Source organism: Macaca thibetana, chromosome 7, assembly GCF_024542745.1.
Source record: "Macaca thibetana thibetana isolate TM-01 chromosome 7, ASM2454274v1, whole genome shotgun sequence".
In the NCBI taxonomy this organism is placed as follows: domain Eukaryota; kingdom Metazoa; phylum Chordata; class Mammalia; order Primates; family Cercopithecidae; genus Macaca; species Macaca thibetana.
This window is the reverse complement of record NC_065584.1, coordinates 89,036,046-89,060,221: the sequence shown is the minus strand read 5'-3', so window position 1 is coordinate 89,060,221 and position 24,176 is coordinate 89,036,046. Positions and strand designations below refer to the sequence as shown.

At 46.0% G+C, this 24,176-nt stretch overlaps 1 protein-coding gene across 2 annotated transcripts in view; it reads right to left on the bottom strand.

Annotated features, from left to right (window-relative positions):
• The window catches only part of PCSK6 (proprotein convertase subtilisin/kexin type 6), a 187,555-nt gene that overhangs the window by 21,663 nt on the left and 141,716 nt on the right, over window positions 1–24,176 (bottom strand). Inside the window, exons 14-17 of one of the 2 annotated variants that reach the window (XM_050799221.1) lie at window positions 7,632–7,811; window positions 7,430–7,468; window positions 1,842–1,944; window positions 378–574 (exon numbers count right to left, since the gene is read on the bottom strand). In XM_050799221.1, coding sequence (XP_050655178.1) covers window positions 378–574; window positions 1,842–1,944; window positions 7,430–7,468; window positions 7,632–7,811 — 519 coding nt within the window. The remainder of the gene's footprint in view (window positions 1–377; window positions 575–1,841; window positions 1,945–7,429; window positions 7,469–7,631; window positions 7,812–24,176) is intronic. The other variant, XM_050799222.1, reaches the window with a different exon arrangement.

The window sequence follows — 24,176 nt, the reverse complement described above, 5'->3', positions numbered from 1 at the left end:
CCTCCTCTCCTGGTACCTGAAATCAGACTGAGCCCAAGAGTGGCTGGCCCTAGCCACCTCTCAGCCCTTGCTCAATAGCGGATGTTGACTCTGGTGCAGATGCGTGAAATACCCTGGACAGCGAGTAAGGCCAGGATTTCTTTCAGCATCACTTGGAACTTCTCCCGGCCAGGTCTGTGGGGGAAGTGCTATTAACTAACAGGCCTGGGTGCTCTGATTTCATCATCTCTGCCTCCTTCCCCTGTTGCAAGTCCTTACTCAGAACAACAAAATACACAGGCAGCAGAAAGCTGGGAAATTATCCCAGGAGAGAGGGCACAGGCCCAGAAAGTTGGGGCTGGCTCATCAGTTCTTGTGCCCACAAACATGCCACTTACTTTCATCAGCATAAAATCCTGCAGGACAGAGGGTCACACAGGTGTTCATCTCCTGGTGGTGATAGAACCCGCGGCGGCAAGACAGGCACTGTGTCGCACCCCTGCCGGAGCAGGTCTCACACCCCTTGTGGCACCGGCGACAGCGTCTTGCTGCTGTGTCCCCAAAGTACCCCAAGGGGCACACGCTCACACACTTCCTGTAGGAGCAAAGGCAGGAGGGTGAGGGCCTTGCCAACCCAGCCCCAGCCCCATGCCCGCCCCTTTGTTTCCTTTGAGGAAACAAAGGCTTCAGGAGTGAATGTCAAACATGATGCCCTTTGTCTTGGTGAGTGCAGTTCTGAGGTTCCTACATACACAGGTGGAGAGGTTGGAGGCCTTGCACAGAACCTGGGAATCCTTTCTTTTAAAAGCTGGCCCCACTGAAAAGTCCTGAGGGTGTGCATGGTTTCCCAAGGGCATCATGAGGTCGGTACTTGACTTTTGGAGCTGTCGGCTCTGGCAAAACCCTCTCGGGTGCCCTCAGGGAGTGAGTCTCATGGGCAGTGAGTAAGGCCAGCAGGGTGACAGCCTTTGCACTTTGGCCAGTGAGTGCGCTGTGGCTGGGAGCTCTAGGATGCCACGAGAGCCACATGGGCCCTGGCTTCACCGTGCATGGCTGCACCCGAGCCTGAGCCCTCATGGGTGTGCACCAGTGGTTGGTGGGTGCATCTGTCACCCAGGCCTTTGGGGAGCCTAGCAGTGTCCTGTCATCAGGGCCTCCCAGGCCTGGCACATGCAGCGCATGATGGGTGCTCAGGGAAGTTTGTGAAATGAGAATGGACAACAGAGCAGCTGCAGGACTGTCAGGGAAGAGAATTTGAGAAAGTGGTGATGCCAGGAGCTAGAGGAGCTCAGTGGACAGAGCTCAGGGCCTGTCTGCAGGCCACATAGGAGGGCTCACTCACCATAGAAGGGTCAGCCCGAACCCGGCAATTGGCCATACACCTAGGGGCCCAGGTCAGAGCTCCCGATATCCTCTCTCGGGGTAAACTCAGCAAAACTTTCACTCAGTGAAAGCCCCACACCCAACCAGAGTCCAGAGACACTGAGAAAAAGACCATCAACAGGCTGTGAGGGCAGCACCAGGGCCTTGAATTGCATCCATCTCTGGGCCCTCTGGGGCAGCCTTGGCATGCCCAACATGACCTCTTTCTCTTTAACAACATGGATAGAAAAGGGTTTATAAGCATGGACGCCAATGTGCCACAGCTTTTAATTTCTCTGTAATGGATGTATATGACTTGTATGATAGGAATGCCAAGTTACTAAAAATTTAAAAACTCCAAAGCAGTTAACTTCAGTGTCATGATTGTTTGGGGGTGCTACATTAATTCCTAACTGGGGCATCAGGTCATGGAGGGACTAAGGATACAACTGGAAGGAACCACTGAGTGGTGAGCCACAGGGCTCTGGGACATGCGTTACCTGCTGGTCTTAACGCTCCCCAGGCTGAAGTGGATGCAGTTCAAGCACTGGTCTGCATTGGGGCCATCACAGCCTTTGTCACCACACTCCGGATGGCACACACCTTAAAGAAACAAGCATTGCCTTTCATCCAGAGAGATGCCTTCTCCATCTACTGCAGTCCCACGGATCCCCATGTCAGGATATTGCAGCTTGGGAGAAGCTTCCAGACCCTGCTGGGGCTGGACAGCCAGACGACAAGGCAGGAGCAGCCGTCCCCACGGGTAACAGGTGCAGCTGAGCCTCGCTGGGCTCCAGTGTCAGAGTCTGAGCACTCTAGACAGGGATGGCATGAGAAGGAGCGAAACATCCAGGGCTGGATGTGCTGCCCGGAGCAGGGAGGAGATGGGACTTATGAGAGCCTGGAGGGGTAACGGGGAGGGAGAGGCTGGAACAGCTCTGTTTCATTTACTCACTTGCACCAGTCATGATGCTGGGACCAGCCAGCACCTTTGACTTCCACGTGGAGGATAGAGCAACACAAGAGGGGATGCTGAGTGTCAGGAGAACTGCTGGCAAGCTGATAAGCCAGGAGGAATTAGGTAGGACTCTCCCCTCCCGCCACCCACTCCACTGCAGTGGGAATGGGGATGGATCGCCGCGTACTCAGGACCTCCTGGTGGGGCTGTTGCTGGGCAGGTCTGGGGTGGGGCAGGGACAGAGCCTGACAGCGTGTCCTAGGGTTGGGGGACTACTGTTTTCTGTGCCGAGGGCTGAGCCCCTTTCAGAACGTCCCCTTTAGGCTTTCCTCGGAGCCCTCGGTGGGAGGGCAGCTGTGTCCTCCCTCAAGTTCCTAGGGGTACCCAGTTTCTCACTCTGGAGGCCGGTTTGTTGTTGGAAAAACAACTGAGAACTGCAGGGTTGCTGAGTAGACACCAGCAAACCTCACCGTCTAGGTCCTTCCCAGGTATCCCAGAGATGAACCCCGTGTTAAAGGTCTACCCCTCAGGCGGGGCCGGGGCACGCTGCAGGGGTCTTCCCCAAGCTGGTCTGCAGGAGTGATGCCTGAAGCCAGAACTGGGGTGGACTCCCACCTACTACCCACCTGTCCCTCCTACGCTGAGGAAATGGCCCAGGGGACCCCAACAGCTCTGAGACACAGGGACTAAGTGGGGCATGTGAAGGCTTTCGAGTTATTAGAAGAAAAACCTCCTCCTCCAAGGTATGAGTTATCCGAGGGGATGGCGAGTGAGCTCAGGAGTAAAGCCTAGTTAGTTGCTGGCCACCTTCATTTGGTGGGGACTTGAGGAAAAGACCAAAGTCCTCATTCTCTGCTGCCCACAGTGGAGTTCTGCTGGGGCACACAAAGCCCTCTTCATTTGTCTTGAAGTCTCCAGACCTTTCCAGTGTTAGACCCAGTGAAGTTGGCTTCCCTTCCTGAAGGCTCTCTGGTGTTGATATTTCCCTAGTTTTCACTGGGTGGAGGGCCTCACCTGTCCCAGTTCCCACTGTGAACCCCTTTCAGAGCTGTGTGTATCCACGAGGACACTCTAGACACCGTTCCTGGGCGGTGCTGACACCCTGGGTTCCAGATGCCGCCCACCATTTCTAAAACTCATTGCTAAGCCCCTTCCCCCAGCTCCAGAGGGTTTACTATAGTTTGGATCAATTCCTATCTAATTGGATTCTTTGCCCACCCCATCCTGGGTCATCTATGGGGACAGCCTCCGAAATCCTCACTTCTTGCACCATTGCTTTAAATTACCCATTGAGCCCAAAACTCCAGCTCAGCCACTGGGCTCTTGCCTTCCCACCCTCGTAGCTGACCCAGCGAGGGCGGGGCTGTCGTGGTGACTTAAGGACTTCTCTCCCGCCTTTTCCTGCAGCGCTTTCTCCCTGAGGAGGCAGCAGGTCTGTCTTGCTTGATAAAGTGAACAATTTCCTTCATCTTAAGAAGATGAGGGCGGCCGGGCGCGGTGGCTCAAGCCTGTAATCCCAGCACTTTGGGAGGCCAAGACGGGCGGATCACGAGGTCAGGAGATCAAGACCATCCTGGCTAACACGGTGAAACCCCGTCTCTACTAAAAAATACAAAAAACTAGCCGGGCGAGGTGGCGGGCGCCTGTAGTCCCAGCTACTCGGGAGGCTGAGGCAGGAGAATGGCGTGAACCCGGGAGGCGGAGCTTGCAGTGAGCCGAGATCCGGCCACTGCACTCCAGCCTGGGCGACAGAGCAAGACTCCGTCTCAAAAAAAAAAAAGAAGATGAGGGCATGGGTGGGACAGGGAGGCAGCAGACCAATCTTCTCACTTTCCAGACACAGGGAATGAGAGATGGGCGGGCAGGGCTTGGTTCAGTGTGTTCACTGCTAGATTCCCGGCATTAGACACAGAGTAGGTGCTCAATCACTATTTGCCGAGTGGATGAGAGGAAGGTGGCTAGGAACAGGGAAAGTATAGATGTCCTCATCATCTCCAGACAGAATGTTCTAGGATGTCCTCGGAGGAGGATAGCCTTGGGGAGGGCCCTGGAGCAGTGCTCTCAGCTGCTGGTCAGGGTTATGGACTTCACACATCCCCACCCCTGCTCCTGGGTCTGTCTGCAGTGGAAAGCTTATTCAATAATTTTGCACGGAGCCCCAAGCAAGGCTGGGGGCTATTCAACAGAGCTGCAGAGCCCCCACACTGCATCAAGGTCACCCACAGGTCAGGTGAAGACAATGCCCATTCAAGGGCCCAGATGCCTAGATAAATATCTGTAAACAAACCTTCCCAGTATGGCTCTCTACTTGAATTGTGTTTAAAAGCCAAATATCCACATTCGTCTCTCCCACGAAGTGTCCTTAAATTAAATCCACCTGACTGTCCACGTTGTCCCAATCACTCCACTGCCTAAGCGTGTTCTGGTACAGCTGTAGTTCATTCTCTGGGCGAGCATGTTGTTTGTGTTGTAATTTGTACTTATGTCTGCTTTTCCTCTTGCCTCAATTAGCGTGAAAGTTCCTCCAAGCCCCACTGCCTTCTTGTGTCACTCCCCATAACTCCTAGCAGGGGTCTCTTCATACACGGGGGGCTCCGTTCATGTGCTGAACAGCCTGGCTAGCGGCTGATGCCCCTCTAGATGGGCTTAGACTGACACGGGTTTATTTGAAAACTCCACCTTCAATCCTTTGTGGAGCAAATCCAGGATTTAAAAAAAATACGCAAGCAAATAAATGTTAGAAAGCAACTTGGGAGTTCTCCACGGGCTTTGCCATTGCGTGCTTGGACCAACTGCCGAAGGACAGGAGGGTTTGGCATCACCATCTTTCCCACCATTCACGCCATCTAAGAATAGCACACTGGAACCTCACTGGAGCAGTATCAGACCCGAGAGGAATGCAAGAGTTGAGCTGGTTAATTGCAGACAAGAGGTGCCCACAAGAATAAGAGCATACTGAGTACAAGTCAGGTTTCCTTCCTGACTGCTGTGTGCCCTGAGCAAGTAACCTAAGGCTTCTGGGCCTCTGCTTGAGCCTGTCGAGTAAGCACGGATGTGCTAAGCCTATGAGCACACATGGTCCTGCTCCAGACATCACCCTCATCCTGTGAACTGGCTCCTGTACCTGTGGAGCCGTCCTGGAATCCCGTCTTCCAGACAACACCACGTGGGCTCTTGGCTTCCCTTGCAGTCCTGTGTGGGTGACCACAGTGTCCTGAGCTGATCTCAGCCCACTCAGTTCCCTTTGCTCAACAATGGCTTCTTTCCTGAGGCCCAGTCTTCCCTGTGTTCCCGTGCCAGTACTGTCCTGGCCTCCAAGCCACTTTCTTGTAGGAACCCAAGCCCTTCCCTGCCTCCTGCCCCCATCCTCGCTGGTTTCAGTATCTGCCAGATCTCTAAGCCCACACTGCCTGCAGGCACCTAAGAGTGGTTGCTACAGTTGCAGACCCCCAGGCATCCCACACCTGCTGAATCCCAGTCTCTGGGCGGGGCCAGCCCAGGGTCTGCTCTCAACCCAGCACCCTGCGGAGTCCCTGGGGTGGCCTCCACCCGCACTTTGGCCACCAGACGGCTCTGGCCTAGCAGGCTAGCTGTCATCACAAAATTGTCCACCTTCAGAACCACAGCACTGACGTCTTCCTTGTGCCCCATGCTGCCCACTGCAGCTGCTGCCCTTTCTCCCAGCCAGATGCTCTGGTCCCCCAACCTTCCTCTCCAGGGGCCATCTTGCTTGCTGCTGTCCTGGGACCCTGGCCATTTGCAAGTACTCCCTAGGCTTCCCTCATCCCCCTCGCTCACCTCCTCTATTTCTTGGCAAATGCTCTCTTGCCCAAAGGGTCCAGGTGCAGCCTCCACTGGCCTGGGCCCATCACTCCCAATGCACCATGCCCAAGGCCAGCTCCGGACACCTCATCTCATATTCACCTGACCTTGCGTTGGACTCTAATGTGGCTCCTCCTCCTCCTTTGGCTTCCACACTTTGGCACCGTCCAGTTCTCACCTGCTCTGTCACTCTGTCCTGGTGTCTGAAGAGGCTGTCCTGCTATCTCTGGTCTGCCCATCCCACTCACCCCTGAGACTTCAGGGGGCTTCCCTGAAAGCCAGGAACGCATCTCCTTCCCATGGAGACCCCCTCTCTCCATCTAAGCCCTGCTCAGTAGACTGCTGGACTGCAGAATGGTATTACAGTGAGGTTCCATTGTGCAAGGCTGAAGTCAGTAGCAGATTTTAAGAAAAAAATCAGTTCTTTATTAATAATTACTGAATCTTGCCACAGTTTATAAATCACAGGGGAAAACAGAGCAGATTAGTGCATACATAATTCAATGCTCTATTTTAAAAGAACAGTAGAAGAAATTTAAAATGGAATCGACCATAATTTATACTTGATATGTATTGGTGGAATTCTCCATTTTGTTATTTTTCACAGAAGATACTAGATAACTTAAAGCATCAATGTTCTTAGATATCACCCATCATTTATCATTTAGCCGTAGTATTTAGCTAAGGAAAATACGTCCAACCAGAAACACCTCTTCTCGCACAAATTGCTACAGGATGGCTCAGAGGAGAAGAACAGCTTCTAGTCTAACATACGAATAAAAGCCGTGCCCAGTTCAGTGGCTGGAGCCTCTCTGGGCAGCTGTGGCTTTTGGCTGCCTTGTGGAATGAACTGGTGTCTCCAAACCAGGGCCCACCTTGGCAATGGGATAATTGGAGAAAAAGGATTCACGCAGGGCCTTTTTATATGCCGTAAGATTTTCAAGGCATCTGTGTAGCATCAGCATCTGCTGACATCATCTCTTGAGATCCTCTCTGGGTCTTTAACCCAAGGCCTCCAGGCTGGTCAGGATCTCTGCCACAAGCTCCTTTCCCAGCTGTGCTCTTTGAAACCAACTTTCCTGGGTCCTTGGGAGTACTGTGTCCTTCCCACATCCTGACCTCAAGGACTGAAAGTGGATGGACTTGAGGGAGTCAGGAGGCTGTGAGATGGGGGCCTTTGAGGAAAGGGGGTGCTCCTGGAAGTGGCTAATTTACCAGGGGGCAATACCCCATTCTGGTTGGGCATATAGACCCTGCTTTCCCAGCTGGGAAGATTGGAGAATACTTACTGGTTTGAAGCATACTTACTGGTCTGTAAAATATTAGCAGAGCCTGGGGTGGAATGAGCTGTGTGAGTGCAAATTGCCATGATTATTATGACTCCCAGACAAGAGAAGACACACAACCATCAGCCCCACCTTTGCCAGGAGCAGCCCCACATTTTCAGAGCTACTCTGGACAATCAAAGCTCATGGAAGCTGGCCGTCTCCTCTTGCTTCAGGTTCATTACCTGTGTAATCTTCCTCATCTTCAGGAACTTCCATCTGGGAGGGTGACAGGGCAGCCTTGGGTGGCTCCAGCTCTGGGGCCGTGAGCTCCAGCATCCGTGAGCGGGACTGATGGGCACTGAAGGTGTGGTACGGGTGCTCCGCTGTGCCATACAATATGAGGCTCCATTCTTTCAACTTCCCTGGAAGGCACCAAACCCACAGAGTCACCTGCCTGTGCCAAGACCTCTGTCACTCACAGAAATAAGCCAGATGCTGCCTGGTTCCTCCCCTGATAGCTGGGCTCTGGCCTGCTACCTTCACTTCCTGGTTACTTGACGGCCAGGTGTGCTCCTATTGCCCAGGCCACATGCTGCTTTCCCCCGGCATCTCATTCCTGCAAGCCAGTGCCCCTCTATTCCTGTTCTATGGAGCTGCCCTCTGCTTCCTGTCCCTGCTGGGATGGAGGTCAGCCGGGCTGGACTCTCCACTGTCCTGGAGGCTGTCCTCTGCCCTGCTTATCTCACTGAGCCTCCCTCCATGCTGCCTCCCCGATAACTAGCAGCAGCCACCTTCCCCTCTTGGGATATCCGGTGGGCAGATCTGGGGCCAGGCCTGGCTATGAATCTTCCAAATGTGATAACTGGGTTGCATGGAGAAACCCTGCTGTTTGGATCCTTCATCCTAGATCATAGGAAGACTCGGTCTTGGGCTCTCTCCTCCACAGCTAGCCCAGGACAGTGAGGGATGTTCTAGGGGATAGCAGTGCTGGTAAAAACCCAAATGTCTGCAGAAGCTGGGTGGAGGGAGAATATCTTTGAAAGCAGGGGGATGAGTAGACAGACACCAGGCTCCATGGGGGCCATGAGAGACAGACAGGCACAGGAAACACACGGCTGACGGGAGAGCTCCCAGCCAACATGGGGGCAGCAGGGGTCCCACTCCACGGATGGCTCCATGGGGAGTGACGGTCCATGCAGTTATCTGTTCTCAGGTATCAAGCAAAGTGAAAATCCTGGTAGCAACTTCCAGGTGAATTCCTGATGTTATAAAACACATTATAAACAGTCTCCAATTTATGACAGTTTGACTTACAATTTTTTGACTTTACAATGGTGTGGAAGCAAGGTGCATTCAGCACACTCCTAGACTTAATGATGGGGCTATGTTGGGATGAATCCACCATAAGCTGAAAATATCATTGAAGTAAGTCAACTTACAATTGTAAGTCAAAGAGCATCTATACAAGTAATTAATGCATATCTGCCAGCCAGCTCTGCTGCTGGCTAGTTGTTTAAGCTGCCTCCTCCTCCGCCTCCTCCTCCTCCTCCTCCTCCTTCTTCTTCTTCCCACAGCATCCCCAGAATTCAGAGCAGGGTAACTGTTTAGAAGGTCATCACCCCACATAGTTGAGGGGGCCAGGGGCCAGTGTGACCTGCCCAAGGACAGCTGCTCACGCTGACGGGGCTCCCGGATGCCCCAGCCTCTCAGTGTTTGTTTCTAACTGGATTGGCTCAATAGGAAACACATGCATACACATGTTCAGCTGCGAACCCCCTCAGTGGGCCCTCATGACTGTCTCCTGCGACCCAAGCTGGGGACAGGGCCATTGCTGGTTCAATGTCTCTGTTGGCTGAAAAATCCCTGCTTCCTCTTCCTTTCCTGCCACGGGGTTTCTTGGCAATCAGAATGGTTTCAGGGAGGAAAAATACTGCTCTGATTCTTTGGTGTTGACTGTGTTTTCTCAACACTTACCTCTGCCTGTGCTCACTGCTCCACCCACTGGCTCTGAATGGCAGCCCGTCTGTCTTTACATACCTGCCTATGCACTGTTTCTGCAATGTGGGCCCCTCTGTCAGTACAACTTTACCTTTTGTTCCAATTCTGGAAATCTCTCAGTGTTTCTAAATTCCAGAACAGGAGCTCCTGCTCATCCTCATACCATAAGCTCCTAGGCTGTATCCACACCATCCTGGGTGGGTGGGCAGGCAGGTGAAAGACAGGCAGGACTGGCCCCGCTGGTACGATTCGAAATGAGGTTCAACATTGACCCATTTATACAGTGTGGCATGTGGCAGCCCTGTCTCATTTTAACCATAGCCCCAACTGGCTAAGTACTAGGTTCTAAAAGGCTGGAGCCTCCACACTGCCCCAAGTCAGATTCTGTATTGCCCAAGCCTCCCTTGGCCTGGCCAGGGCTGGCAGAGGTAAGCAAGGCCCTTCTACATGAAACAGCATCCCCAGCACAGCATTTCTAGCATGCGGTCTTCCACAGGGCTCGGTTCATTTAGACACACAGCAGCTCCTCTCCCTAACACAGTTCCTAACCTGGCCTATGTGTGTGGTGCCCCCCTCCCTAACACAGTTCCTAACCTAGCCTGTGTGTGTGGTGATAGCAACACAGGAAGTTGTTCTCACTGCTGCAGGTGCAGAAAACAAGCCCTGGTGAGGAACCTCTGACTCTCCTCAACTCCTTAGGATCCAATTATAGCCATATTCCAACCACAAAGGAATCCAAGCACTTTAACTTACCAAGTGGTGAACTGCGATTACGGTGGGGGTGTAATGATGGTAGGACAGGGACCAAGGGCTCTAGAGGCTATAATTTGAGTTGAAGTTTATTTCAACTATAGAGGATGTCTCCAAACACACACACAGAAGGCCTGGTCACTAACACTGAACTTTTATTTTCAGATATAGTTTTGGTAGTACAAACAAGAGGGGCTGCTTACACTCAGGGTCAGTGGTGTGCACTGTGTGGAAAAAGAGAGCAGCAAGAATTCCCAGGGAACCAGCAGACAGGCAGCTTCGTGGGAAGGGAGAGAGGGCTCGACTGGAATGGAAGAGAGACTTCATTTTTATTGCACTCTCTGTTTGACTTTATGTATGTATGTATGTATTTGGATAGGGTCTCACTCTGTTGCCCAGGCTGGAGTACAGCAGCACGATCATGGCTCACTGTAGCCCCAACCTCCCAGGCTCAAGCCATCCTCCCACTGCAGCATCCCAGGTGGCTACGACTACAGGTGTGCACCACCATACCCGTCTAATTTTTGTATTTTTGGTAGAGAAGGAGTTTCACTATATTTCCCAGGCTAGTCTCAAACTCCTGAGCTCAAGCGATCCTCCCACATTGGCCTCTCAAAGTGTAGGATTTACTGGTGTGAGTCACATGCCCAGCCTGTTTGACTTTTTGTTAAAACCACAGCATATATTACCTGTTCATATATACACATTAAAACTTTTTAAAAAGTTTAATGTTTAAAAATCTATGAATAAAGTGGTTGTAGGTTCAAAAAACCCCATTAAAAAGCAGTAGTACTCAGGGTTTTGATTTTTGTTTTTGAATAAGTAATATACAAGGATGGCTCAGAAATCCAGAAATATAAAAGTGCATATGACGAAGTCTCCCTCCCCATGGGCAACGTTGGTTCCCCATTTCTTGTGTATCATTTCTGAAGCATTTTATTCTTATTCAAGCAAATATGAATATATGTTTCCCCCCGCCTCTTTGGTAACACACCTGCTAGCACTTTCTGCACCTTGAGTTTTCCATTAACAGTGTATCTTGATCCTTCCATGGCCGCACAGGATAGATATAGTGTTGTTTACTTAAACAATCCCCTACTAATGGACATTTAGGTTGTACAAACTTTGGCAATTATAGTCATGTATAGCTTAACCATGGGGATACTACCTGAGAAATGCAGGTGATTTTGTTGTTGTGTGAATATCACAGAGTGTGCTTACACAAACCTAGATGGTACACCTGCTCCACACCTAGGCTATAGGGTACAGCCTGCAGCTCCCAGGCCACAAACCTGTGCAGAATGGTACTGTACTGAATACTGTAGGCAACTGTAACACAACGATAAGCGTTTGTGTACCTAAACATATCTAAACAGAAAAAGGGTATAGTAAAAATATGACATTAGAATCTTATGCAATGGCTATTGCATAGGGGGTCTGCCATTGATGGAAATGTCATTTTGCAGCATGTGACAACACAAATAGTGCTGTATCCTTGTTCAAACAGGGAGCAACTACTTGAGGTGAGCAGAGCAAGGGTCCTGGAACAACAGGGTCTGGATCCTGGCTTTGCCCCTACTAGCAATGTGACCCTTGGGCAAATTACTTCATCTCTGTTCTTTAGTTTCCTCATTTGTAATGTGGGGATAATAATAATGTCTCTAAATGTCTACCTCACAGGGTTGTTTTGGAGATTAAATGACTTAATGATGATAAAGCACTTAGCCTAGAGACTGACACACAGGAGCTGTCCATTGAGGGAAATCTACTGCACATGTCATTTCAGCTGTGTGCATGTGTACCTGTAGGCTACATTACTAGTGGTAAAACTGGGTGTCAAAAGGAATGGGCTCCTTTGCAGCCTGGAGCTATGGCTTACATTGCCAATCTGATAACTCAGAAAGGTTAACGTCGCATTTCTCTCATTATGTGAGAAACTGAGCATCCTTTTCATATAATTAAGAGCAAGACAAATTTCTGATTTGATAAAATTAAAAGTAATTTACAAACTTGGAAATTTACCAAAGACATTTGTTAGGAACATAGAAGCAGATGTTAGCTGCGTTCGTAGCAAGGGTCAGTAGAATGAAGTGGTGTTTTGCTCACACATGGTTTGTATTTTTGTTCTTTCTCTCTATCTGCAAGATATTCATGAGAGCCTATGAGGAGCCAGGCAATGAGCTAACAACTTGCAGATCTGAGAGCTGGGAGCTCCAAAAAAGCCAGCAGGGAAGAAGCAGTGGGCCCCAAAGCAACCCCTTCCTACATGTGCCTCCAAAAGAGACATTTCCTTTCCTAATAGGTGCGATTTATGACACTTGACCTAAGGTTAAGGTTTAGACAATGGTAATTTTGGAGACATTTATCTCTCTGTTTTTTTGTTTTTGTTTTTGTTTTTTTTTTAGATGGCGTCTCGTTCTGTTGCCAGGCTAGAGTGCAGTGGTGTGATCTCAGCTGACTGCAACCTCCGCCTCCCGGGTTCAAGTGATTCTCCTGCCTCAGCCTCCTGAGTAGCTGGGACTACAGGTGCCCGCCACCACGCCTGGCTAATTTTTTGTATTTTTAGTAGAGGTGGGGTTTCAGAATGTTGGCCAGGATGGTCTTTATCTCTTGATCTTTTGATCTGTGGGCCTCCCAAAGTGCTGGGATTATAGGTGTGAGCCACTGCACTCAGCCTATCTCCCTTTTCTAGTACTTAAATGCTTTTTCGCTTCCTCAACCAAGGGAGTCACTTTGGTTTTCCTGCCTTGGGAAGACGCAAAAATAAGAATTCCATACCTATGGCATAAAGTATATGGCATAAATTTGAAGTGTGGTTCTTTTTTAAAATTATTTTTTTCCCTAGTTAGAATAAAAATTATTAAATGTTGAGATATTTAAAGAAAAAATAAAAATAAATCGCCTATAACTCTTTTGTCATATTTCCTCCTGGGCCGTTTCCTATGCATGTGTATTTCTCGCGTAGTTGAAAACACACAGTACCCTGTTTTCTCTTTCTTTTCCCACTTAGCATGATATCATGTTAATCACATTTGGCGTCATTTATTTTCTTGTTCATTGTTTTCTCTCCCTTCAGCCTAGAAGTATCACAGGGGCAGGGAACATGTCTCTCTTGTTTGGTGCATTAGTTTCAGTGTGTAGCAAGTTTTGGGCACATAGTAGGTACTCAATAAATGCTTGCTGAATGAATAAATCCATTAAAACATTTTTTTTTTGACAACAAAATACTTCACCCCGTGAAAGTGACCATTTGTTTAACAACCTCTCATGACAGGTTATGACAGAACGTTTAGTCCAGTTCCCTTTTTTGAAATACATAAATCTGCCATAAATATTACTTGATGGAGTCTGGATTACTTTTTCCCAATAGAGTCCCCAACGTGGAACCACTAGGTCAGGTGACAACACTGTTAATGTCTTATCTTGAACTGTATGTCTATCATGAACCGTAATGCCAACTTATGTCTAACATGAACTGTAATGCCACATGATCCCTCCACAGTGTTTGGTGTCCCATGAGGCTTGACTGCAAAATGGCCAGGTGAGGGACCACAGGCCACCTGGGCAAATTGGTTCCTTTACAAGAATCACCCCCTCTACACAGTCCCTTCTCCAAACCACAGCCCAAGCTTAACTGAGGCAGGAGGGTCAGATGCCGGTGGGTGACTTAGGATAACAGACTTAAGGCAGAGACACACAGGAATGAGCTTCTTGGAGGCTTTAGTTTTCAGGAGGCATCCACTTCCTCTCACCGAGTCCACAGCGTCAGCCGCCCATAGCAGCAGCACATGTGCCAGGGCAGGCTCCCCAGGCCGGCCCTCCACACTCGGTCACCCCCAAGAGGCCACATTCTCCTTGGGAAGATAAGCCACATGGGTGCAGAAGAAGCAAGGAGGAAGAACAGGCAGACGCGTCCAGGGACACCTCAGGCCAGACCAGAGGCAGTCGGATTTTAGAATGTTGGCCCTACTTTCGGCAAACTGCTTACCAAGAATGTATTATTTACTATTCAAGATACTCTACAAGGCTGTTCAAGTTTACTGTCGTACAAACCCAACTAGCACCATGAGTTCCTTACTTTCTAAAAGGAGGGAGTCTTAAAAGATGCCCAGTCGAATTTTTTGCCATCAGATTCCTGAGCCTGTAGAAGAATCACAAATCCACCTGTTTAAACACTTGGGCCAGCACTGCCAGCAGGCTTCCTCCAGATGTCAACAACGAAGGCCAGGGGAATGTCACTGTGACAGGCAGAGGATAATCCACAGCTAATGCCATCTGAGGCTGCCAATAAATGGCTTTATCATCATTCACTATCTTCAATGCAGTATTTCCCCTCAATGAATTAAATTCATAATGAACAAACAGGATTATTCCCATTATGCAAAGAAAGAACCAGAATTAAGGGGAGACTATGGTTGAATTTGCCAACAGGAAAGTACCGCAGTAATGAAGCTTTTCTATGCCTGGCATTTTCAGTTAAACATTAAAATCCTTGAGAAGGAAATTTATAATCGGAGATAAAGCAAGTAGGGGTGGGGGAAAGTTCTATTAGATTAAGGACTCTGAGCTAATGCTTTTGGATTCCTGGGTTTTCTTGGCTATAAGAGAAGTTATTAACAATATGGAGTTTAATTAATTCTCCCTCTATGTCCCTATACTTAAAATATGCAGGAAGAAATTCCTTAATTGAAACACAGTGAAGTAAAAGAGCCCTAGAAAAATCACGTAAATATGTTTCAGTTTAAAACACCAGTGGAAGTTTTTTCCTTTTGAGATTCAGTAAACTAGCCACCCATGGCTATGTTCAAGTTACAAAGCTTAATGCAGAGGTTTGGGTGGAAGGAATAAAAAAGGCTTACTTCCATCCATTTATAGAAATATACAAAAACGCCCCTATAATTCACATACTGAATACTCCTATAATTTACTCCTTAAAAGGGGTGAATTTCACAGTATGTGAATTATATCTCAATGAAGCTATTATTAAAAATACTGTGTAGGGGCCAGGCACAGTAACTCACGCTTGTGATCGCAGAGCTTTGGGAGGCTGATGTGGGAGGATCTCTTGAGGCCAGGAGTTCGAGACCAGCCTGGCAACATAGTGAGACCCCATTTCTACAAAAAATAAAATAGAAAAATTAGCCAGGCGTGGTGGTGTGCCCTTGTAGTCCTATCCACTCGGGAGGCTGAGTTGGGAGGACTGCTACAACCCAAGAGTTGGAGGCTGCAGTGAGCTGCGATTGCACCACTACATTCCAGCCTGTGTGACAGAGCAAGACCCTATCTCGAAAAATATATATATTATAATTACACATACACACAGTAATTTTTTGTGTATATTACATATATATATGTATACACACACAGAAATATCAACCTTTACTCAATAGATTTAACATATTATTAAAAGTACACTTTAAGTTCACATTATGCAAGTAAGAGAAAGATAAAAAGGAATTTAGGAATGGCTTGGAAAGGAGGATAAGAAAAAGAGCACATACATGTGTGCTCTCCATGTACACACATCCATGTATGCACATGTACATGTGTGCACAAGGCACCCATAACACGCACACCTGCACACATGTACTTACCTGAGTACACATACATACACACATGAACTCTCAGACCCAGGCTAAGCAAGGGGAGATGGAAGGCTTCCCTGTGCTCCTATAGCCACAAAAACCCTGAAAGATGGTATTTTAAATGCCAGGAAAAGGATCAAAGAATCCTAAACAAATATTCATCCAGGAAAGAATGATCACCTGTGTGTACAATGTACAACACAGCACTTTTCTTAATGGCATCTATAAGGTCATTCTATCTTTTAAGATTTTCCAGCTTTTCCAAAGTAATAAATCAATTGTCTGGAAAGTCAAAAACTCTTACAAGGTTTGTAACAAAGTAGTCCTTTTTTCACTCCATTCTACCTCCTGGAGTCCCCCTGACTCCCTGCCTCTCTTTAACACTGAGCTAATTTTTCTGGTATTTACCCTTACATTGCTAGATAAAAATACTCACATGTTTTGTCCTGGTTTCTTGATGTTAGACATTGTCTAATGATGTATCACCTAGGAAGCTGAGAATTCAGTTCTCTTACACTATCTTCCACATACTCATGTGCTCCCTCTCCCTCCCCGACCTCCCAATATTCTTCTAACAAAATTCTTACTGGGTCCAATATTTACTGTCTTTCCCCCACCACCCTTTCATTTTCTGGGAGATTTCCTCAAGTTTCTCTTCTAACATATCTACTGAATTTTGAATTTTTGATTTATATTTTTAATTTTAAGGCATTTATATGCTTCTCCCAATGTTCCTTTTTTATTTTATTTTATTTTATTTTATTTTATTTTATTTTATTTTATTTTTGAGATGGAGTCACCCAGGCTGGAGTGCAGTGGCACAATCTCAGCTCACTGCAACCTCCACCTCCCAGGATCAAGTGATTCTCCCACTTCAGCCTCCTGAGTAGCTGGGATTACAGGTGCCACCACCACACCCAGCTAGTTTTTGTATTTTTAGTAGAGATGTGGTTTCGCCATGTTGGCCAGGCTGGTCTTGAACTCCTAACCTCAGGGGATCCACCCGCCTCAGACTCCCAAAGTACTAGGATTACAGGTGTGAGCCGCACTGCACCTGGCCAAAAGTGTGTTTTTGTTTGTTTGTTTGTTTTTTGAGACGAAGTCTTGCTCTGTCACCAGGCTGGAGTACAGTGGCACAATCTCGGCTCACTGCAACCTCTGCCTCCTGGGTTCAAGCGATTCTCCTGCCTCAGCCTCCCAAGTAGCTGGGATTACCGGTGCCTGCCACCATGCCCAGCTAATTTTTGTATTTTTAGTAGAGATGGGGTTTCACCATGTTGGCCAGGCTGGTCTTGAACTCTTGACCTCAGGTGATCTGCCCACCTCGGCCTCCCAAAGTGCTGGGATTACAGGCATGAGCCACGGTGCCCGGCCTAAAAATTTTTTTTTTTTTTTTTTTTTTTTTGAGACGGAGTCTAGCTTTGTCGCCCTGGCTGGAGTGCAGTGGCCGGATCTCAGCTCACTGCAAGCTCCGCCTCCCGAGTTTAGGCCATTCTCCTGCCTCAGCCTCCCAAGTAGCTGGGACTACAGGCGCCCGCCACCTCGCCCGGCTAGTTTTTTGTATTTTTTAGTAGAGACGGGGTTTCACCGTGTTAACCAGGATGGTCTCGATCTCCTGACCTCGTGATCCGCCCGTCTCGGCCTCCCAAAGTGCTGGGATTACAGGCTTGAGCCACCGCGCCCGGCCAAAATTTGGTATTTTTAAGTGCTGGAATAAATACTCCCAACCTAGAATTCTATATCCAGTGAAAATACCATTCAAAAATGGATTGAAGTAAAGACATATTCAAAGAAAACAAAGCTGAGCAAAGTCATTGCCAGAAGGCCAGCTTGATGAGAAATGGTAAAGGATGTGTTTCAGGCTAAGGGAAATGATACCAGATGAAAATTCAGATCTACAGGAAAGAATAAAGAGCACTAGAAATGGTAAATATGTCAGTAAACACACCAAAGAGTAGCTGTTTTCCTTAATTTATTTAAAAGACAACACCCCTATAATCCCAGCATTTTGGGAGGCCAAGGTGTGTGGGTCACTTGAGGTCAGGAGTTCGAGACCAGTCCGGCCAACATGGCAAAAACCTGTCTCTACTGAAAATACAAAAATTAGCCGGGCATGGTGGTGCGTGCCTATAATCCCAGCTACTTGGGAGACTGAGGCAGGAGAATTGCTTGAACCCAATAGGTGGAGGCTGCAGTGAGCTGAGACTGCACCACTGTACTCCAGCCTGGGAAACAGAGTAAGACCCTATCTCAAAAAAAAAAAAGAATATTGCTTACAGCAAAAAATAATATCACTGTTTTAAGAAGGAGTTTGTAACAAATACAGAAGTAAAATGTAAAACACCCACCACTACAGCACAAATGAGGAAGAGCAGGGGGATGGAATTACACTGCTATTAGATCCTTTTATTTGTGAAGTGTAAAGCTGTTCAATATTAATTCTAAGTAAAGTGTAATAAATTAAGGATGCATATTGTAATCCCTACAGCACCACTCAAAGTACAGCTAAAAAGCCAATAGAGGAAATAAAGTGGAATACTGACAAATATTTGATCAATCTAAAATAAGGCAGGAAAAGAGGAACAGAGTATTTTATCTTTTTAATACTGTTGGATTTCGTTTTCTTGACATTGGGCTTAGAATTTTTGTATTTATGTTCTTGAGTGAGATTGGCTGAAAATTCTCCATTCTCATATGTGCTGTTGGGATTTGGTATCAAGAATACACCGGCTTTAGCTGGGCATGGTGGCTCATGCCTGTAATCCCAGCACTTTGGGAAGCTAAAGCGGGTGGATCTTCTGAGGTTGGGAGTTGGAGACTAGCCTCGCCAGCATGGCAAAACCCCATCTCTGCTAAAAGTACAAAAATCAGCTGCGCGTGGTGGCGTGTGCCTGTAATCCTAGCTCCTTGGGAGACTGAGGCAGGAGAATTGTTTGAATCTGGGAGGCAGAAGTTGCAGTGGGCTGAGATCGCACCACTGCATTCCAGCCTCGGCAACAGAGTGAGACTCCGTCTCCAAAAAACAAACAAACAAACAACACTGGCTTCATTAAACGAAGTGGGGATTGTTTCCCTCTTTTTCTACTGTCTAGAAGAATTTATGGAACATTGACGTTATTTCTTCCATTTAAGTGTTTGGCAGAATTTGCTGGCAAATTGCTGTGGCCTTGAGTTTTCTTTTAAATTATAGAATCAATTTATTTAATAGGACAATTTTAAATTTATGTAAACTTCTGTCAGTTTTGTTAAGTTGTATTTTTTCTTGGAATGTGTTCATTTAAAATTCCTTTGTCACATAATTTTAATGTACACAGGATCTATAATCATGTTCTTTTCATTCCTGAAATCATATAGTTTCAGTTTTTTCCTTGCTCTACTTACAAGTTTATCGATTTTATTAGTTTCGTTCAAGAACCAGCTTATGGCTTTTTAATTTTCTCTACATATGTTTGTTTTCTATTTTGTTAATTTCTGTTATTTTAAAAATTCCTTCTTTCTTCATTCTTTATGTTGTTGGTCTTTTTCTATCATCTTAAGTTGGATGCTTAGCACATTAATTTTCAGATTTTCCCTTTTCTGATATACGCAATTACGGCCATAAAGTTGTCTAACTACTATTTTAGCTGTATCTTCCTTATTTGAATATGTAGTATTTTTATTATCCAGTTTTAAATATTTTCTAATACAAATTATGTTTTTTTCTTTTAACACATGAATTATTTAGAAGTATTTTTCAATTTTCAAATGTATGGAAGCTTTCTAATTATCTTTTTGATTTTGATTTCTAACTTAAGTGTAATGTCAGAGAACAGTCAGAGAACAGGGTTTACATGCTACCAATCCTTGGAAATACATTGAAGCCTGCCAAATGGCTCAACATGTGGCCAATTTTCATACATCTTCCATCTGTGTTTGAAAAGTTGGTGTACTAGCTGGGTGCGGTGGCTCACGCCTGTAATCCCAGCACTTTGGGAGGCCGAGGCAGGCGGGTCACGAGTTCAGGAGTTCAAGAACAGCCTGGCCAACATGGTAAAACCCCGTCTCTATTAAAAATAAAAATTAGCCAGGTGTGGTGGCACACACCTGTAGTCCCAGCTACTCAGGAGGCTGAGGCAGGAGAATCGCTTGTAGGTGGGAGGCGGAGGTTGCAGTGAGCCGAGATTGCACCACTGCACTCCAGCCTGGGCGACAGAATGAGACTCTGTCTCAAAAAAAAAAAAGGTTGGTGTATTATTCTGTTGTTTGGCACAGTGTTCCAATATGTCCATTTGACCTAAATTGTCAGTTGAGATATTTGCATCTTCTGTTCTTATGAATTTTTGCTGTTTTATCAAATATATGCAAGGTATGCTAAATCTCTCCCTCCTGTGTGAGTTTGTCGCTTTCTCTTTGTAGTTTTAAAAAGTTTTTGCTTTATGTATTTTAAGGCTGTGTTATAAATTGCATGAAAGATTAGAGGTGGAACTTTTAGAACTGAACTAAACCTTTTATCAATATGTATAGACCCTCTCTACATATTGATACATACACAGAGCTACATACAAAGCTCCAAAACACGCTTTTTGCCATGACATTTCTGTTTGCCTGATGTTAATATAACTACACCAGCTTTCTTTGGGTTATTATTTGCCTAGTATGTCTTTTCCCATCTGCTTTATTTTTATTTCTTCTGTTTTCTTAAATTTTAGATATCTTTCTTGTACCTAGTTATAACAGTCAGTCCCAGCAGGAAGCAGACAGCATAATTAAAATAGGATGATCCAAAGAGGCTTTCATAAGTAGACTATTTACAAAGGTGTGAGCAGAGGGTAACAAACCCAGAAGGGACGGTCAGGTCCCTGGGACTACTGCTCCACAGGCAAGGTAAGGGTGAACTGTGACCATAGGAAGTGCTGGCTGCTGAAGGACTGGAGAATCACTAACTCATAAATAAATATCTCCTCTGTCCCTCCACTCTCCTGCTGGAGTTTCCCCTTGACTGAACTCAACTATAAGCCTCAGGGAAGGGAGTCTGTGGGGTGAAGAAGTAGAGAATGGATCTGGTAGGTAAATGAAATATACATGACACTACAGAAAACACTTATTTTTATTTTTATTCCTTTTTTTTTTTTTTTTTTGAGATGGAGTCTCACTCTGTTGCCCAGTCTGGGGTGCACTGGCGTGATCTTGGCTCATTCCAACCTCTGCCTTCTAGGTTCAAGTGATCCTCCTGCCTTACCCTCCCAAGTATCTGGGACTACTATTAGGCACACACCACCATGAGCTGCTAATTTTTATATTTTTAGTAGAGACGAGGTTTCACCATGTTGGCCAGGCTGGTCTTGAACGCCAGACTTCAAGTGATCCACCCACCTTGGCCTTCCAAATACATTTTAAATACATGAAAAAAAAATCCAATATGACAACTTTGGTCTCTCAAGGGGAGCAATGAGTCTATCTGCCTTTAGTGAAACTACTGATGTTATTGCACTTGTTTGGAAGCACTTGTTTTGTGGGTTCTAGTTACACGGTTTCGTCTGTGTCTCCTTTTCTTGGGTGCCCCTGAGGTCCCAGTGTTATGTGGTCTGCTAGGTGGGCTCCACAGATTCAGCAGATGCCCTCAAGCAAAAGCCGGCATCATGATTCCGTTCACCTCTTCGGCTGTGAACATTTCAACCAACATTTACAATTCTTTTCTGTGGGAGGGAGATTTCAAGACACTTGTTTTCTCTGTTGTTGGAAATAAAAGTCCACAACATCTTTTAACATTTTGATCTTGTCTTTGTTTTGGAGTAATTTGTTAGCAATTTAGGAAAAAAGTTTTATATATCTTTTATTTATTTTTTAGAGACATTAATATTTAGACTGAAAAAAGAAAGCCAAACAGATTATGAAGAAAATAAAATCATAAACAAATTGGGACTTTTTTTAAAAAAAGGAAATAATTATCAAAACTCTGGAGGGGAAATTTAAAATTATTTTTAAGTCAAAAGTGAAACAGCAGGCCAGAAAAAAATATACGAACTATGACACATACGGGGTTATTACACCAATATTTTACATAGACTACATACTTATCAGCTTGATAGCAACACTGAGAGCTCTTGGGAAAGACAGAAAAGAGAATTTTCTTTCTTTTTTTTTTTTTTTGAGACAGAGTCTCGCTCTGTCACCCAGGCTGGAGTGAAGTGGCAAAATCTCGGCTCACTGCAACCTCTGCCTCCCGGGCTCAAGTGATTCCCCTGCCTCAGCCTCCTGAGTAGCTGGGATTATAGGCGCCCACCCGTGACTGGCTAATTTTTGGATTTTTAGTAGAGACGGGGTTTTGCCATGTTGGCCAGGCTGGTCTCGAACTCCTGACCTCAGGTGATCCACCCACTTCAGCCTCCCAAAGTGCTAGGATTACAGGCGTGAGCCACTGTGCCATGAAGGGCAATTTTCAAAAGAAAAAACACAGAGCACAAACATTTGAAAAAGGGTTCACCCTTTGTTAGTAATGTTCACAATGTAAGCTAAGGAAGGATATCATCTATCTCCTCCAGAACTGCCCACTCCCGGTAAGACTACAAATCAGTTCAACTATTTCGAAAAGCAAATTGGCAATATGTATCAAAAGTAGGCATATTTGTGGTTTCCACCTCTTATTTATCCCAGTAATTTTACTCCTGGTAAATAATCCCAAAGAAATAATTTTAAATTCAGGAGAAAGCTTTTTGTACTAAGCTGTCCACTCATAATAGGAAAAAATGGAAAGCAATCTACATGTCCAACAGCAGAGAGATACTCAAATAAATTATGGTACTTCCATTGGTAAAGTATTATAAAAATCCATAAAATGCTGCTTACAAAGGATATTTAATGACATTGAAACGTGCCTGCTATGCAGGTAACAAAAAGAAAGATCAAGTTATATATGCAGCACAGTTAGGACTCTGTAAAATGTCAGGGGAGAAAAAGACCAAGTAGAAATGTCTGTAGAGACGTGGTTTTGAACATGATGTGTTTCTGGAAATAAGTAATGAAGTCAAATGTTTGAAAATCAAACGCACTCATCTATTCTGGGGCGAACCTGGTTGCCGGAATGCTGAACTGTGCAGGCAGCAGGAATGCCCAAGCATACCTCATTCCTAAAACTGAGGGCAAATCTGGGAAAGGGGTTTCAAGGGAGCTCTCCCTCCTCCTCAGATCTGTCATTTTCATTTTCATCAATATTTAGTATTTTATTTGCAAAAATTAGCTATGAGGTGAGACAAAGATTATCTTTTTGTTATGCTTTCTACTGGAGACACATAACTGACTAAACAATGCTGTGATTCACAAATGTGCACAGCAGCAGTTGGTTGCATTTCTTCCCAAGATAAGTGGGGATCCATATTTCTTTTTTTCTCAAACAAGGAGAGTTTTGGGGAAAGGCGTCATTGCAATGGCCCCATGAAAGAGAAAGGAGGTAAAGAGATTGACTGCAATATTAATGCAAATAGGGTTAAAAATGGAACTTTTTGACAACAGTGTGTATGGTGACTGTTTGGAAACTGTGCCAAGTTCTTCAGCTCTGTTTCCAAGGAAGTGGGAGTGATACTCTATAATTGCACTTTCCAGAAATGAGAGTTTAGTGACAAACTTTAAAGCCGGCACAGAAGGCATTTGCTTTAAATCTGTCTTCCTTTCTAGCATCAAGCACAAGATAGATTGAGCCATCGAACACAGATTGCAAAATCTCAACTCTTATCTTAGAAATGAAGATTAGCTTGAAACAGATGTCAATAAAACACAGATCAAGGCTGCTAGCAATAAAATGAGAACAGTTATGCTCTTGGGAAAAAAAAACATTGTTGAAAGGGCCACTGAAAGGAAATTAAGAATTCATGGAACTTTTTAGGATGAATAAAGGGAAAACATGGTCACCTCAGAAGAGACTACTTTCTTCCCCTTCATTAAACATGTTACTGAGTATGCACAGCTGAAAACAGAACTGGTTAAAATTATATGAGCTCTTGATTTAAACAAGGTTCATGCTTGCATGCACATGCATTCATTCAGTCAATCAGCAACTGCTTGTTAGCCATGTTCAAAGTGCTAAGCCTTCGGGGGAGAGAGCTGAGATATCCAGTTCTGGACTTCCAAAGGCAACCAAAGTTCTAAACATGATGCCTTTGGTCATCTATCCCTCTGCAGCATTTCATAGAGATTATCAAAGCTCTTGTTCAATCTGCCACCTGAAGATATGTTTTAGTCCACGTTCCCTAGAAAACAAGGGTCCGAAGCAAAGCCCATGGGCTGAGGCTTTACTGGGAGGTGCAATCCCAGGGCAACAGGAGTGGAGGGCAGCAGGAGGAAGGGCATAGGGTTGACAAATGGAAGGAGCTGTGTTTCAAGCTGGCTGCAGCTTCACAAAAAAACAGGGTGGTTGCTTAGCCAGGGGAAGTCTTCCAAACAGGTCTTGTGAGACCAATGTGCCCTCAGAGAGGAAGGGCA